This window comes from Mesoplodon mirus, assembly GCF_964341445.2.
Source record: "Mesoplodon mirus genome assembly, chromosome: 12".
NCBI classification, from domain to species: domain Eukaryota; kingdom Metazoa; phylum Chordata; class Mammalia; order Artiodactyla; family Ziphiidae; genus Mesoplodon; species Mesoplodon mirus.
This window is the reverse complement of record NC_138988.1, coordinates 75,169,457-75,185,694: the sequence shown is the minus strand read 5'-3', so window position 1 is coordinate 75,185,694 and position 16,238 is coordinate 75,169,457. Positions and strand designations below refer to the sequence as shown.

Here is a 16,238-nt window from a genome sequence, read left to right as displayed (position 1 = left end):
CACACCTTCCTGCTCCCTTCCCAGGGCATTGGCCCTTTATGATTCTAGTCTGCTTACTGTGGTACCCCAGCATGCTTGGCACAACGTGACTTGGGGGTGCTTTTTAAAAAAACAGAGCCCTGAGTCCTACTCCCTAGATTCTGTAGGTCAGAGATGAGGCCCAGAAATCTGTTTCAAAGCTCCCTGGTGAACTGATGGAGTTTGGCCAAAGGCAGATGTGGTGAGGGTGAATAGTGTGGGAGGAGGAGAGGCAGGCCTTTGGAGCTGAGACAGAGAGAATGAAAGCCTCAGCCCTCCCCCTGCCTCCGCTGAGCCCAGAGCAGCGGCATGTGGCCTCACCAACTTCAGAACTCAGCCCAAGCCCATGTTTACTCCAGTCAGCCGGAAAAGTGAACAGAGGTAGACGGACCAGACTCCCAACTGCCCCTGCCACCAACAAAACTGGGCTCTCCTCAGCCTTGACTTCTCTGCTACTGATGCTGGAGACAGGTTACTCCACATACCCCCACCCCCACACAGCGTGCATTGAGCAACTCTCCTGCCTGGACCCTAGCCAGTCCCAGACATTGTGCACTGCACATCAGCCCACAGTCCCAAGGTCAAAGAAGGGGGGCTGCCGACGGACAAGAGGAGTGTGAACTCTGACACCCCGCCCCTCCCTCACTGTAGGGCGGGGAGGGCTTTGTGCCTCTCACAGCAGTGCCCATCTCCTCCCTTAGCAGCTGCCCAGCGCATACCTCCCATCTCCCCTCCTCCCCAGGGGACCCCCCCCCCGCGCCAGTTGCCATAATTTCCCAAACTGAAAATTGGAGATGAGAAGTCAACAGGGTAGCTTCCTCTGCCCACCTCTGCCTTTCCCAGATTCTTCATCTGTCTGTCCGGGTCTCTATTCTCAAACCACATCTGCCAAGCCAAGAGCCTTCCCTCTGCTCCTCCACCCCACACCCAGGGGTGCCACCCACCCCGGGCACACTGGCCTGTGGCAGTCATCTGGGTGGAAGGGGTAAGATGACCTGGGAAGGCAGCTGCCTAGCCTAGGTCTCTACAGATCCTCACATACTTGACCCCCAGATCTCAGTGTTCCCAGCCCCTCCCTGGCTGCCCCAGGGCAAGAATCTGACAGCATGGGGACATTCTAAATGCTCTGCGGGTCAAGAAATGCAGCTGTAGCTTGCCCTTCTTTTACCCACACACTTGCTTTAGGCCCCGGGAAAAGTATCATCCTCTTTGGGTGCTGTGGCTGCAGGCTTGCAGGGGTGGGGTGGGGGACAGAGAGAGGGTGAGACCCCTCCACCTTCAACCTCTTTCTGCAGTCTCCAAAGTCTCTGCGATCCTCTCCTTCTTTGTGTCCCACCCCCCTCCTTGTCCTAGTTCTCCCTCAACCCACATTCTATCCCTGCGTTCCCTTGGCCCTGCACAATCCACTCTCTCACTGATCCCCCTCAACAGACCATTCTCCCCCAAGCCAGAGCTACTTCAGACCCCCCATTAAAGCAGGGGACAGGGGAAGGCTCCCGTGCCCTTCCCTCCCACAGGGCTCTCTGGCATTCTGGCTTCCCACCCCCAGCACACACTTGGCCTCAATTGTCTGATCCATAGAAAACTGATTAGTGCGCCCACCTTCTTACTCCGCATCCCCCCTCCAGCTAGTTGGCGATTTGGAGTCGGCCCCAAAGACCAGAGTCCACCCCCAAAGCCCCCCTGCGGATGAAAGGAGACAGACAGCCGCCTCCTGAGGGTTGCTCAAGTCCAACTAGGCTGAAACCTCCGGTCCCCTCCCGATTTAGCCTGTCTTAGCGGAGGTAGGAGTGGGGCTGGATCCACTGATCTGGAGTTTGCCCCCCACCCCATCCCTGAGTCGGCAAAAGACTAGACCCTGCCCTCTGCCCAGCCCGGCGACCCCAGAATTGGTTCTGCATCAAATGGTGGGTTAGGAAGGAGGAGGGTGAAAGAAAGCAGGCGAAGTGCAGGTTCCTGGAAGGCGTCTTTAATCAGGATTTGGTAGTACACAAGCTCTCCGGATTGTCTGCATTAACAAACAGGGACTTTAAAAGGCACAAGATCCCTCGCACAGCGACGCGTGACGGCGGGGCGCCCCCCACCCCCGCCTGTGCGTGGCCGTGTGCGCGGGGGTGCGTGTCCGTGTCCCACCCCGCTCCCCGGCGGCGCCGCGCGTGTGCGTGTCAGTTTCAAGTGTTGGATTTGTACAGTACTCGCAGTCTAGGGGCGGGGTCTCAGTGCATGCTCTTCTACCCGGGCCCGGGGCCCCCCCCGACGCCGCTCTGTACACTGAGGACGCACCCCGGAGAGAGAGAGAAAGAAAAAAAAAAAAAAGCGTCCCATCTTCCTGTGTGTGTGTGGTTTTGAGTTTTTCGTGCATGCTTATGCTGGCCGGGGTCGGGAAATAGTGCAAGCTTATAATACAGTATTATTGCAGTACAAAATGGGGGTGGGTATGATGGGATGGGGAAGCCCAGGAATAAACAGGCTGGGATTCGGGACCTCCGGGAAGGGAGGTCCTCTCACCAACCCCCTTCCTATCCCTCGCTCCCCTCCCCACCTCGATCAGGAAGTGTCTCCCAACAATGCGAGGGGGCTCCTCGGGTCCCTGGAGGGAAAGGGCTCAGGTGGGCCCCAGGGCTGAGCTTCCCCCATCCTACCAGCCTCACCTCTTAGGGGGCAGGGGCCAGCCCTCTCCTCGCTCAATACTGTCAGCCACAAGGGCCCCGAACCCCGCCTCTTCACCCTCGGAAGCCCCTCCAAGTGGGGGGACAGGGGTCGACAGAGCAAGTGCAAAGGAAGCAGATGTTGGTCCCTGAGTTTTATTTTCGGGGGTGGGAAGAGAGAAGAGCTGGAAGTGGGGGCATGTTTGGGGACCCGCAGGGCCCTCAGTGGTGGGGTGGGGCAGGAGACACGGACGCAGGGGCTTGGGCCAAAAGGGGGTGTTGGGTGGCTCTGAGAGACCTAGGCTCAAAGCTTGGGTCCCCCTCAACTCTGGGCTCTTTGGCATCCAATTGCAAGGCCAGTTATTTGGGGAGGGAGGGGGCAGCTCTGTAGGCGGTGAGGTAACTGGAATCAGGGGTGGGCGACAGGGGCTCTTCGAGCCCGGAGAATTGGCCAGCTTCCCCTCCCAGCCCTCGTCAGCATCCTGCCCTGAAGCCCTGAGGGGCGAGCTGCCACTCCAGCCCCGCCCCGCCCCGGGCCAGGGACCCTGCGACCGAGAGCCTGCGGAGGGGAAGCTAACACAATCACAGCGTGGGGCGGGGGCGGCGGGCGGCTGGGGGCGATAACCCGGGGGAGGACTTTAGCAGCAGGCAGCTCGGCGGGAGCGGGGCGCAGAGGCTGACACCCCTTCGGGCGCACAAGTCGGGGCGCCCGGGAGGGCAGCTCTGGCGGCGTGAGGGGCGGGTCTCGAGCCAGGGGCTCGGAGGCCTGGCGGTACCCTGATCACGCCGCTTAGCAGCTAGTTAAAAAGACTGAACATACATTCGTGGTGCGACGGCCGCGGGGGCGGGTCCAGGGGTCGGGGACAAAGGGGAATGTGGTAGATGGGGGTCCCGATACAGTGATAAACCTGTGAGAGGGGCCCGGAAACACGATCCTCGTGCTCTCCTGGGCGGGGGGCCGCTAGTTTGCTGTCCGGAGAGTGCATGAAGTGTGCCTTCAGCTATGTGTGTGTGTGTGTGTGTGTGTGTGTGTGAGAGAGAGAGAGAGAGAGAGAGAGAGAGAGAGAGAGAGAGGCGGGGGGGCCTGTTAGTCGTGGCAAGGTAAACCCCAGCACCCCCACCCTCAGAGCCTGTGCAGGTAGAAGGGAGGGTACGTGGTGGGACGCACGGCGGAACCAAGTGGAAGCGGAGGTCTAGGAAGGTTCCCATAGTTCTTTGGGCTTCATTGCCCCTCTTCCCCCACTGCTTCTTAACTACTCACTTGGGGGGCTGGGGCCATTCAAGCCCAGGGGCTCCCTAAGCTGGGAAGCCCACTGGGTGGTGTGAGAAACCATTTGGGATATCTGAAGGATGTGGTCCTCAGGCTGGGAGCCTCTCCCTTAGGGAGAAGGATGCTTTAAAATTTTCAGAGGCTGACCCCACCAGTCCCAGGGGGCACCTCTGTCCCTAATGGGAATAATGCAAACTTTGGGGACATGCCCCCCAACTTAAGAAGAGTGATTTGCCACACTCCTTGTTACCAAGGACTGCCCCTGGGGGTGGGCTGATTCCTGCCCTATGGGCTGGAATCTCAGTGGAGTTTGGGGTGGGGTGGGGTGGTGTTCGGGCCCTCCTTAGAGGTCTATTCTTCCATCCTCAGGTACCAAATCAACCCAAGGACAGAAGGAGATACAGCATTATGCTCCCACAGCCAGGGGCCCCCGTATCCTCCCTAAGCATGGTCCCCTCCCCTGGCCACCTAATATAGACACATTGCCACAGCTCTTTCTGCCCACCCCAGTAGCCCAGGCCCCCCCCCCAACCACTGCCTGGGCAGACAGCACCACCCCTCCCCAGAAAAGGAGATCTAAGCAGGGCAGAGGAGAGAAATAGCAAAGGAGGGTCCTGGGCCCCTCCACAGAGAGGAACCCTGGCTTTTCCTGGGATTGGAGGGGCCTGCCCTTCTTGGCTGGGGGGAGCAAGGGTTAAGGTACCAGCATGGCTCAGAGTTTCCACTATTCCCCCATGTGCTGGGCAGGGCTATTATTCCCCTTTTCCCCACAACTGGAAACGCAAAGGAGATTGCTGGGTTCGGGATGCTAGCGGCAGGGGTGAGTGTTGAATGGTTATTGCTGTGACCCAAGCTGCCTTAAGTGGGTGGGGGGTGTCTATTCATTACTGAGAATTTACTAGAGCATTTTTCACTGACTCAGGTTCCTGTCCCACAGAGAAAATACTGGTCCTCTGAGGAGGACCCCACTTGGCCATGAACAAATCCACCGGCCCACACACACACTTAGGCACACACACCATGAGCTCACTGACATGTACACACAGCACACAGCCCCACTGGCCACGAACTGCCTTGTCTTAAGAAGCCCACCCAGTGTGAGTTCCTGGGGCAGAACACTGCCCCCATTTGAGTGCTACAGCCTTGGGTAGATTTGGGGGAGTGAGTGAGTCCTCAGGCTCAGAGAGGTTCAAACTGAGTTCAGGGTCTCTGCCTGTAAACCGGTTTTGTTTAGCTCACACAGTGATTTTTCTTTAAAAAGTTGTTGCTTTTAAAAAATTAGATGCCACTAATTAAAAATTGTGAGATTTCACTTAAAAATTGGAAGATACTGGCAACAATTGGCTGAGCTGAGGATTGGTGGTGGCCCTTCTGTTTACCACAATCCCCACAAGTGCCCTCTCCCTGACACTGCTTGGCTCCTGTTGACATGTGAGTTGGTGACATATCACATCTCCATGGTCAGTGGTCACCAATGCCAGTACCTGCCCTGCCTGTGAGCCTGACTCCAAGGATACCACCAATACCACTGAGGACAGGGTTTTGAGCGCCTGCTTTCTCACCGGAACTCTTACTCCACCCATCTAATCCCCAGAGCTGCTATGGGATGCTTGGGGCCATGTGGGATTAAGAGGTTGGGGTCTCTGGAGAGACAGGGTCCAGCCATTTCAACCAACCCCAGTACTCTGGAGTGACCCCCACCTGGACTCTGGGATGGAGAAGGAAGGAGAGTCTGACTCATAGACAGCTTCCTTCTTCCTAAATAGAGCGAGGAGGGGCCAACCAGAAAGGACAGTAAATAGTAAATAGACCAATACACAGACTAAAACGCTTTAAAACTCCCATCAAACAAGACCTCAGTTATTCGGCATTGGTGGGGTTTTTAATATGCTTTTATAAATTAGATATTCTGATTAATCCATTTAATGCAGATAATACTGGGATCTACTTCCTAGGCTATTATGAGGATTAAACAAGTTATTTTTGTAAAGTGCTTAGATCACTGCCTGGCACATAATAAGCTCTGTGTGCCAGTGACTGTTAAATAAGATAAATTAATTAATAATTGGAGGCCACCACTACATGCAGGGTGTGACTTTAAAGTATGAAAATATCGTTTTCCAATACAACAAAGAGTGCTGCTCCTTTTCAAAGCCGACCTTGGGGAGGCTATGTGCTTTCCCCAAGCAGGGTATCATTTCTTGAAACACACTGACCTCTTCTTTGGGAAACCCAAAGGAGCCTGACAACACTGCAGGTCCCTACCCAGCCTGGGACCTAGAGACAGGCACCCCAACTCCAAACCATGCAGGGCTCTGCTGAGCTTCACATGAACTTGCTCCAACACACATGGCTTCAAATGGCCTTAGATGTTCCAAAAGTCAAAACTACCCTCAAAAGGTAATCATTCCTAGATGGAGAGGGTGTTCTTGGCCCAGATATTCTCAAAAAGAAACAGATTTTAGAGAAAGGAGAGTGGTGGGTGCAGGCTTAGCTCACATGGATGAGACATCCATGAGAACAGTTTGGCTCAGGGCACTGCCACCCACTACAGCATCCCTAGGCTGGGGCAGGGGCCCTGAGGGTAATCTTAATATTATCAAGATCACTTCCTGTTAGTTCAGAGCTTTATGGCTTATAAGACAGTATCTCCTCCACTACAGAGGACACGTAAAAGGCTGTCCCCCAAAGGACAAAATGTTTTGAATCATGATCTTACTTTAAAGGACACACCCTCTCCCACAATGATCAGTTCTGGAGTGTGTGTTTGTGTGTGTGTGTATGTGTGTGTGTGTGTGTGTGTGTGTGTGTTTGAAAATTTAGCCACTTTGGGGTTGCTAAACAGGATTCCCCACCTCCAAAAGCTTTGGAAACAGAAATATGTGTTTAATGCTAAAATGAGGCTGAAGCTAGTGCCATCATCTTTGATATGTCACAAGGCACTTTGGGATCTTAGAGTACCTCAGGGTGCTGGTCACTGAGTGGGAGCTGTGCTCAGGGTCGGGTAGTGGAACCCTCTGGAAGGAAATGCCGGATAACAGAGTGCTTGGTTTCATCTAGTCCCAGATAACAGGGGCCCTGCCCCCACTGCTGCTGACTTTTAGAGTGGCTGGTGGACAGACTCCTCTTCATTTCAGCCCCTGTCACTAGCTGGAGAGGATGGAAAGAGGGCCAGAGGGTAGCAGGGAGAGAGGGGGGCAGTGCCAGAAGGCAGGGAGTAGGGCTACTGTCCATCCCACCCCCTCACCTTTGTGCTTTGTGTTTTCCCTCTTTTCTTGAGGGTCTACCCTGACCCTCCTCTACCTTCTGCCACCGCGGGATGCAGAGCCACACAAAACATCCCGGAGGGCAACAGAGGCTTGGACTTGGGGAGGTTCAAAAATGAGCAGTCAGGATGGGGGTGGGCCCGAGTCTGGCTTTCATTCCTAGATGGAGAGGGTGCTCTTGGCCCAGATATCCTCAAAAAGAAACAGATTTGGGAGAAAGGAGAGTGGTGGGTGCAGGCTTGTCTCACATGGATGAGCCATCTATGAGAACAGTTTGGCTCAGGGCACTGCCCACCCACTACGGCATCCCTAGGCTGGGGCAGGGGCCCTGAGGCCTCTACCGCAACCAGAGACAGGAGTTGAAGGGAGATGAGTTGGGAGGGAAGCAGACATCAAGAGAGGAAGGAGGGAGAAAGAGGAGCCAGGATGATAGTAGGTACATAGGAAGCTACCAAGGACTGCACAGACATCTTTCTGACTCCCTAACACACACACACATGCACACTCATACACACACCCCCACACAGGACTGCAGCACTGTGCAACTTCAGTGGATGCCATTCACATTAGGGTCTATGTAAATGGCAGCGCACAGCCTGAGCATCTATCCGTGACAACCCTGCCACATGCACAAATGCTCATACATAAGCACACTCATACTCATAAGTGTACCTGCATGCACACAAGCACACACACAGACGCAACCTTACTGCAATAAACATTTTGCAAACCTTCAGGCCTCCTCCCCTCCTTCCCTCCCTGTACAGGTACTGCCCTTGTTGGAGCCGTCTTCACCACTGCCGCATTCCCCAGGGGAACAGAGGTGCTGGCTGACATGGGCAGGAACGAAGAAAGAGAACCTTGGGGGTCCCTGCAGTGACAGGTTGGGTGCTGAGAAACAGGCAGAAAGAGCATAAGCGATCTGGCATCCTGATCCCCCACCCATCTCCAGATCCCCATCTGATCAGCCTCTGTTGCTCTGTCTTCACCACTGCCCCTGGGGGGCAAAAAGATTGGCTGAGCACCCACAGGAATGAGTCACCCTCTGAGAGGGGCAGTGGTGGGACTGCTGTGTCTGGAATTTGTCCTGAGCTCACAGGTCCTACCTCATCCTTTACAACCACCCTCTCTGCCACTGCTACTAGACGGGGTCCTTTCACCCTGAAGCTCCAGCTCGCTTTGAGAGGCAGATCCCAGGCCCCCTGTTCATACTTGCTCAGCTCCTAAGGAGCCGGGCCAGGCAACCAATTCCACCAGTGGATGATGGCACATATGCCTTGGGGGAGGGGCAGCCTACAGTGGATTGAGCTCCAGGCCTCCTGGGTTGAGATGTGGGAGGGCAAGGACTCTGTCCTCTGTGACAGTGGCATGGGAAGGGCTCACTGGGTTACAGGGCTGCTTCCTCCCATACCACTGAGTGTAGAGGCACTTTCCCACCAAGCCCCAAATATGGCTGGCCAGGTCCCCGTCTCACACACAGGGCCACACGCCTTGCCCCACGCAGATAGACAGATACACAGCACACCAAGAGGGACCCAGTCTCCTGGCACTCCCCTCAAGGGTGGACCAGGCCCAACTATGCCAAGAGTTCACAGATTAAAAAGAATAAGCCCCATTCCAGACTGACTCTGACCCAGCATGCCTCTCCCTGACACCTTGGTTTCCACTGGACTCTGGACTCACTGGTGGCTCCAGCCCAGGACCCCTGTCCTGTCCCAGAAACTGCACCAACAGCCCCATCCCTCCCTGCACCATTTGGCTGGCACCAAGCAAAGGGAGATGATGGGGGGTGAGGGGCGGGGCGTTACAGTACCTTGGGCCAACGTTATAGGGGGCTGTATTGCATGATGGGGAGGGACAGGGTGTATGAGTGTGTGATTATTGCGTCCTGGGAAGGAACCACGGTCTCTGCCTGCTCCCCACCCCCCCCCCACCTGCCCCCTCCAGGAGGGGGGGGGCCCAGCCTAGGTCTTGTGCGTGAAGCGGGCCCACACCTGCTGCAGCTGTGACCGCGAGATGCGGAGCACCGAGGGTACGAGTCTGTGGTTGCCGGCGGCCAGGGGCGCGTGGCGCCGGTGGGGCGCCCGCACGGGGCTGCTCTCCGCCGAGCGGCTGCGCTGAATGAGGGAACCGGAGGAGCCGCCGCCGCCAGGGTGAGGGTAATGCTCGGTCTCCAGCGTGGAGGAGGAGAAAACGGAGGACGCCAGTCGTCGCAGGGGGCTGTACCGCGGGAGGGAGTGCCCCGAGAGTCTGTCCTCCTCCAACTGAAAGAGACCAAGAGAGTGGAGGGAAAAGAGGCGTCAGGCACAGACTCGACAGCTCCGTCTCGGGGGGCCACCCCACCGCTGACAGCCCCTGCGGCACCGGCGTCCCGGGCAGGTCGGCAGGGTCCGGCAGGGTGCAGAGGGGTGCAGACTGTAGTACTTTCCTGCCTCACAATCTAGGCTCCGGCCTCCAATGCCCTTTCCCGGCCTCCTCCTCACACCATGGTCTCCATGCAGAGACCTTGGTCACTCACTTTCTCCGGGATGCCTTCCTGGCTTAGCTCTACATAGCTCGGGGTTCCCTCTGGGCTGGGGAAATCCTGCCCCCTAGGAAGGCCGCTCTAAAATGTATTAGCATCTGTGCACCATCTGTCTTCCCGGCTGGACTCCATGCCCTTCATGAGGTCTAGAGAACACCAGCTATACGCCCTCTGGGGTGGCACTCCTGCCCCCATGACAGGGGCAGTCAGGGTCTCATTGACAGTGTAGCAGAGGGTAGGACTCTGAGGTCCGACTACTTATGTTTGAATCCCAACTACACCACTTACTACCTGGGTGATCTCAAGTAAGTTACTTTACTTCTTCATGCCTCAGCTTCCTCATCTGTAAAATGGGGGTGACTATGGTTCCCACATCATAGGACCTTTATAAGGATCAGATGTTATAATATGCAAAGCCCTTAGAACAGTGCTAGCCATGGTGTAAATGCTGTGTCATGTGAACTGTTTTATTACCCTTTAAATCACTCTTGAGAATGAAGAAAGGGATAGAGGACTGGGGGGTGGAGGAGTCGATTGAAATCATTTCTCCAAGGTGGCTTTTTCCCTGTCCTCTGCAAGGTCGAGCCACATGGCAGGGTGTGGCCGCCTCACTTGGCCACCGTTGGGAAGAATCACGCCTGTGCCCTGCTGCCCTCGTGCCCTCAGAGGGAAAAGGGAAAGTGGGGCTCAGTGTCCCAGGCTTATGGGGATGGAAGTGGTGACTTGGCTGTCATCAGAGGTTTCCCATCCTGACCCCTAGCTCTTCCTGGGACTGTGGCCAGTTTACATAGCTCTAGGCAGGGCCAGTGAGGACTGGCTGGGCCAGCTGCTAGAGGGCTGAGGAGGAGGGGGCCCCTGAGGCCATTGAATGGGGGTCCAGGGACCCTGCATGGAACCTCCAGCAGAAAGGTGAGGAGACACAGTATTCTGTAGGATTGTCTTTGCCCTCACTCTGCTTTCCCTTCCAGCTTCTTTGTGGCCAAGTCTAGGATCCTTCTGAACCGGTCCTGTCTGCACTGAGGGTTAGGGGTCCAAGGCCCACCTGGGATACTGAGGGCCAGAGGCACCCACAGTTGCCCACAGTCCCTCTCACAGCACATGCGGGTGGCTCAAGTTCAGCATCTCAACCAGAGTGTGGTCAACTGCCAGAGGGATTTAACCCCAGCGTGCTCCTGCCCTTTCAGGCCAGGTACTTCTTGTGGCCACCCCCCTGTCCTCAGTGCCCCACTGAAGCGTCATGTCTCTGAGGCCACCCCAGCTTCCCAGGCAGGCTGGCTCCCTGTTCCTAGCAGAGGAAAGTTCTCTGTTATCTCCCTATGTCCCTTGACTGTAAACATCGTGTCTCCACCTTTGCATCCCCACCCCACCCCACCCCCTTGACTGTGGGATCCAATTCATCTTTGTCCCCCAGCCCCTCACACACGTGGCAGGGAAATGCTCTAGGGGCTGCCAAACAAATGTCCATGTACTCAGGGAATGTTGACCCGCTGGGTTATCAGCCAGAGACAACCGGGAAGGAGGGTAAACATCCCTCCCCCAAATCACACTCTGTCCGCTGCTCTCTCCTCTGCCCTGGCTTTCCCGGTCACTTCTAATTTGCACCGTAAATTCCGGTCACTTCTAATTTGCACCGTAAATTCCGGAGAGAAAAAAATGAGGTGTGTGTAAGAAAAAAATTAAAGTACCATGCTATGCACACCAAAGAACAATAGATGCTCTAAAACTGCCTGGTTCCACATTATCCTCGTCCCTGCTCCCCACGGGGGTAGGTGACAGAGTTGCAGGTGCTCCTTCCTATCTTAGGAGCTGTTAGGAGGAAGTTCACACGTCAGACACCAAGCAGACGGAGCTGGGATAGGAGGGGCTTCCTTGCAGAAAGGCGGCAGGGTGGGGTCCCTATAGAGACTTCCTGCCTGCCCTGAGCCGCTTAATCTAGTTACATTACAGGATGGGGAGAGTTCCACAAACTGTGATTCCAGTGTGCAGCCAGCTTTGGATCCCCCACCCAGGCTGGGCTCAGGACTCTTTCCAGACCAAAAGAAGGAAAAAATGTACCAGTCCATTCCTCCCTCTTCCCCTGCCCTTGGCGAAGGAAGGAGTCAGCTTCACCCTGCTGTACTGAAACACTCCAAGACATGTCCTGCCCCATGTGCTCACACCCAGACACACACAGAGACTGCACGACACACAATGACACGCCCACAGGCACACCTGCTGCCACAGTCCAGCCAGCAGGCGCACACATGCGTGCATGCAACACACACACCCGCCCCCACAGAGGCTCTTTCTGATCCCGCACAAGTCACCTGCTCTCTCTGGCCTGTGTTTGCTCCTCTCTTAAACACACAGGCCTCAGACTGTGTGGCTCCGGGCACAGCCCTGGAGCGAGCTGCCTGGATTCAAATCCTGCTTCTACCACTTAGCAGCTGGTGACCCTGGGCTAAAGACTTAGCTACTCTGCGCCTCAGTTTCCTTACCTTGTAAATGGGGATGTCCTCTGCACAGTATTGTTGTGAGGAATACACATGTAGAATATGGAATTTCGGGAGCTGTGCCAGCTATTTTATCCTCATTAGAACTATCACTGTGATGATTACCCTGCCAGCTGTGACGTTCTAGGCTTCCATGGATCTCCACACACTCACAGACCCACTACACTCTCTACACAGACACTCTGACATGTGCACCCACATGCGTGTGTACACACACGGACAAGCCCACACACTGCTGCACGCTCTTGGGTAAGCTGACACTGACATTCTATGGCACACACGCAGCCATAGAATGCTGACCAACCTGCCTTCTGTACACTGTGGGGAAACCAAGGCCCGCACACACCTAACATCCCCTCCAGACTCACACGACTCGTCAGCTCATTGCTCACTGAGACAGGCAATGCCCGCCCTTGTCACGAGGGGGACCTGAGCCCAAGACTGACTGTACGACAGGCCTGAGTCTGCTCCCCCAAATCTCTCTTCACCCCTTGGCTGGAATTCCCCCGTGGGAGGCTGACTCCTAGGACAAGGGGGGTGCATCTGAAGGCGAGAAAAACCTCCCAGATAGCTCAGCACCCCGACTCTGAGACCTACTTGGCCGACAGTCACCAGGAAGGGACTGGAAGAGCCCAGGTCCAGAACTCGGCCTCCTGATTTTAATTCTGGGCTTTCTCTCCACCCCACACCACCAACCCCTGTCTCCTCTCCTCCACTCTGCACCTCCCAAGAGCACGACCTATTGTGTGTCTGATCTCTGATGCCTCCGGTCCCCGGCACAGAGTAGATGCACAGTAAGTAGGGAATGACTAGGTGATGAATGAGTGAGAGCGGAGCGAGGGAGCCCGAACAGATCTTGCTCCTTCTCCTGCTTCCCAGTGCTGGTTCTGGTGGGCACAGTGTCCAGGGTCAGCAACACAGCCATGCTGCCCACATCCTGCCGCAGCTGAGCCTCCAACTCAGGCTGGCTAGGACCTCTCTGGGTGGAAGCTCATGGTCCCCACTTTTTGAGCCCCCAATTTTCCAGTGTCCAGGGCAAGGCCAGGACGAACACTCCTCAGGATCTTGGGTCAGAGGTTGTCTCTTCTACACACAGGGATGGGGCCTAAAGACAGCCCTGCTTGGAGCTGCCTTCTCCAGAGCACCTGCGATCTCCCGGCCAGACCTCCCAATTCTGAGCACACAGCGGAACTGGCCCCGGCCCTGCACCTGGCATCTCCCAGAGCCTTCTGCATGCATGCCCCCGACGTGGGACAGTCCAGTGGAACGCGGCACAGCCCCTGAGCCCTCTAGCATCACCTCCTTGGCTCTTCCCAGTCCTCTGAGGGAGCACAGACCCCATTCAACACCCAGGGTGAGTGTTGGAGCCACTTCCTGGATCAGAGGTCAGCCTCTACCCCACACAGAGAAGCCAGGCCAGGCCAATGGCCTTCTGCCTATTCTGACACCCCATGTTTACCAGAAGAAAATAACCAAAATACCATGAGACGTGCTGCGGACCCTCACCCTGGCATTTATGATGCAACCACCATCTGGCCCCCCCCTGCCCGTCCTGCCTTGTCCCCCAGTCCTCCCACACAAGAAGGTGCCATGGCAGCCTGACCGGGTCCACCCAGGGCCCCCAACATGCCCGCCCCTGTGCCCAGTTTAGGGTCCCTGCTGCCCTGGCTCCTTTTCTCCCCATCACTGTCTGAGCGTCCTGGTCCTCAGGGCTCACCGCCCCCGCATGGAGCCTGCCCTGACCACAGGACATCCCCTGCTGCCCTCACCCTCTTTCAGCAGCTCCTTCACTGACTTCCAGGAGCCCTCTCCCCAGGTGTTCCACGCTCTGGCCCCTTCATCTCACTCTTTTTCAAGGGCTCCCTTTCCTTTCACCCCTCCCCTCCCAGGTGTGAATGTGTCCCAGCTCTGCCTTCACCCTTGGCTCTCCCCACCCTCTTGGGTGACATCATCCACTCCTGTGGACTACAAGACCCCCAAATCCATATCTCCTGCCGAGATCTCTCTCCTGAGCACTGATGCCTCCACAGTGGACATCCCACAGGTACCACGAGGTCATTGCATCCAAATCTGAGTTGATACTTTTTTTTAAAACCACTCAGTGACGGCACCGCCACCCACCCAGAACACCGGGCACCAGTGGAAAACCCCTCTGCTCCGTCAAAGCTCCCTCATTCCTCACCCAACACCTCTCGGCTCCATCCACCTTGCCCCGAATCCAAAGTCCCCACCCTGGTCCAAGCCACCAGGGCACTCTCCCGCTGGCGCCTGCCATGTGGTCTTCCTGCTGATAGTTTTGTGCCCCTTCAATCCATTTTCCACACAGCAGCCAGAGGGATCCTTCAAAAGTACCAATGTCATCATGTTGCACCCCTGTTAAAAGCCTGCGGTGGCTCACCAAGCCTTCAGAATCCAGCCCCAACCCCAAGACCCTCCCAGACAGGGCACCAGGACCCACCTCGCAGCCTCATGTGCTGCAAAGTGCAAGCAAAGCACTGCTTTCTGATTGCCACCTCTGGGCCTTTGCACACCCTGTCCCCTTGGCCTGGGAGGTCTTTCTCCTGCTTTGTCACCTGGCTGACACCACCCAGAATGCAAGACTCAACTCAGACCTGGGAGGGTACTTCCTCTGGGAAGCCTTGCTGCCCCCATAAGCTTGGTTTCAGACCCTTAAGCCTGTCTCCCTTCATCAGAGCTGCAACAGTTGGGTGCTAGTCGGCAGCCCCCAGGGAGCACACAGGAGCACTCCCGGCTACGTGCCAGGACTGTGGGCATCGGGGATGGGGAGTGAGGTGCAAGCCCAACCTTACCTGTCTCTGAGGGCCCGTGGGATCCGACTCTCTCCGTCGAGGGCGGGGTCCAGAGTGCAGGGGTGAGTGGGAAGGGCTGCCGGGTGTGGGGGGCTGTGATGTCTCTGACCGGCCATCGGCCTGGTTCAACTGGGGTGGCAGGGCCTGAGCTGGCGTCAGCCGCAGGTCCTCCTCGGCCAGCGTGTGCATGCCGCGTCCCCGGGGCCGGACGGCAGGCTCCGGCCCTGGCCGCCGACGCTCCTCACCCTCCTCGGGCAGCGGCCGCAGCTCCTCGGGCTCCTCGTCCGTGGTGCCCGACGTACTAGGCTCAGCCCCCGGGGGGAAGTCCTTCAGCTCTGTCTCCTTGTCAATGATGACCCACTCCTTGCTGTCGAAGTCCTCCTCCTCGGCCAGCGGCACCGAGCGGAAGGCATTGCTCAGGGCCTCCTGTTCCACGGAGGCTGACACATCCATGCGGCCGCTAGCCTGCCGGTCGGCGTGGCCCGTGTCCACTGACAGCATCTGGGCCGGCTGCGAGGAACAGGCCTGGCGCGAGGGTGAGCCAGGCAGATCCATTCGTGACCTGCAAAGCCACCCAACGTGGGGCTCAGTGCCCAGCCTCTCTGGACCCCCAAGGACCCCAAGGAGGTGGCAAGGTGGAAGCTGATGCCTGAGACCCCCTGACCACTGCACTTCTCCCACCCTGGGCCAGGCTCAGCCACGTCCTGGGTTGCCAACCTCCAACCTCAGTCCCTGCAAAGATCTCATTCATTCATTTAGTCATTCATTCAACACACAATTTTTTTTTTTTTTTTTTTTTTTTTTGCGGTACGCGGGCCTCTCACTGTTGTGGCCTCTCCCGTTGCGGAGCACAGGCTCCGGACACGCAGGCTCAGCAGCCATGGCTCACAGGCCCAGCCGCTCCGTGGCATGTGGAATCTTCCCGGACCGGGGCACGAATCCATGTCGCCTGCATCGGCAGGCGGACTCTCAACCACCGCACCACCAGGGAAGCCCCAACACACATTTTTGAATACCTACTGTGTTCCAGGAATCTAAACAGGCAAAAAGTAAAATCTGGTTCCTGTGCCCAAGGAACACTGTCCTCCAAACCACGCCCAGGAAACTGGATCTTCTGATCTTCCTAAAGGCAACTTGATGCTTGCCCAGCCACGACTCCCACCCCCCGCGGGCTCTCTCCCGCTGCACCCAGGGCAAACACACCCACCTG

At 56.7% G+C, this 16,238-nt stretch overlaps 1 protein-coding gene across 1 annotated transcript in view; it reads right to left on the bottom strand.

The window, feature by feature from the left end:
* Positions 1-16,238, bottom strand: part of TTBK1 (tau tubulin kinase 1) — a gene marked incomplete at its 3' end in the record, with an annotated part of 36,612 nt that overhangs the window by 5,891 nt on the left and 14,483 nt on the right. Inside the window, exon 12 of the mRNA XM_082639114.1 lies at positions 15,029-15,590. Within this exon, the coding sequence (XP_082495240.1) occupies positions 15,029-15,590 (562 nt within the window). The remainder of the gene's footprint in view (positions 1-15,028; positions 15,591-16,238) is intronic.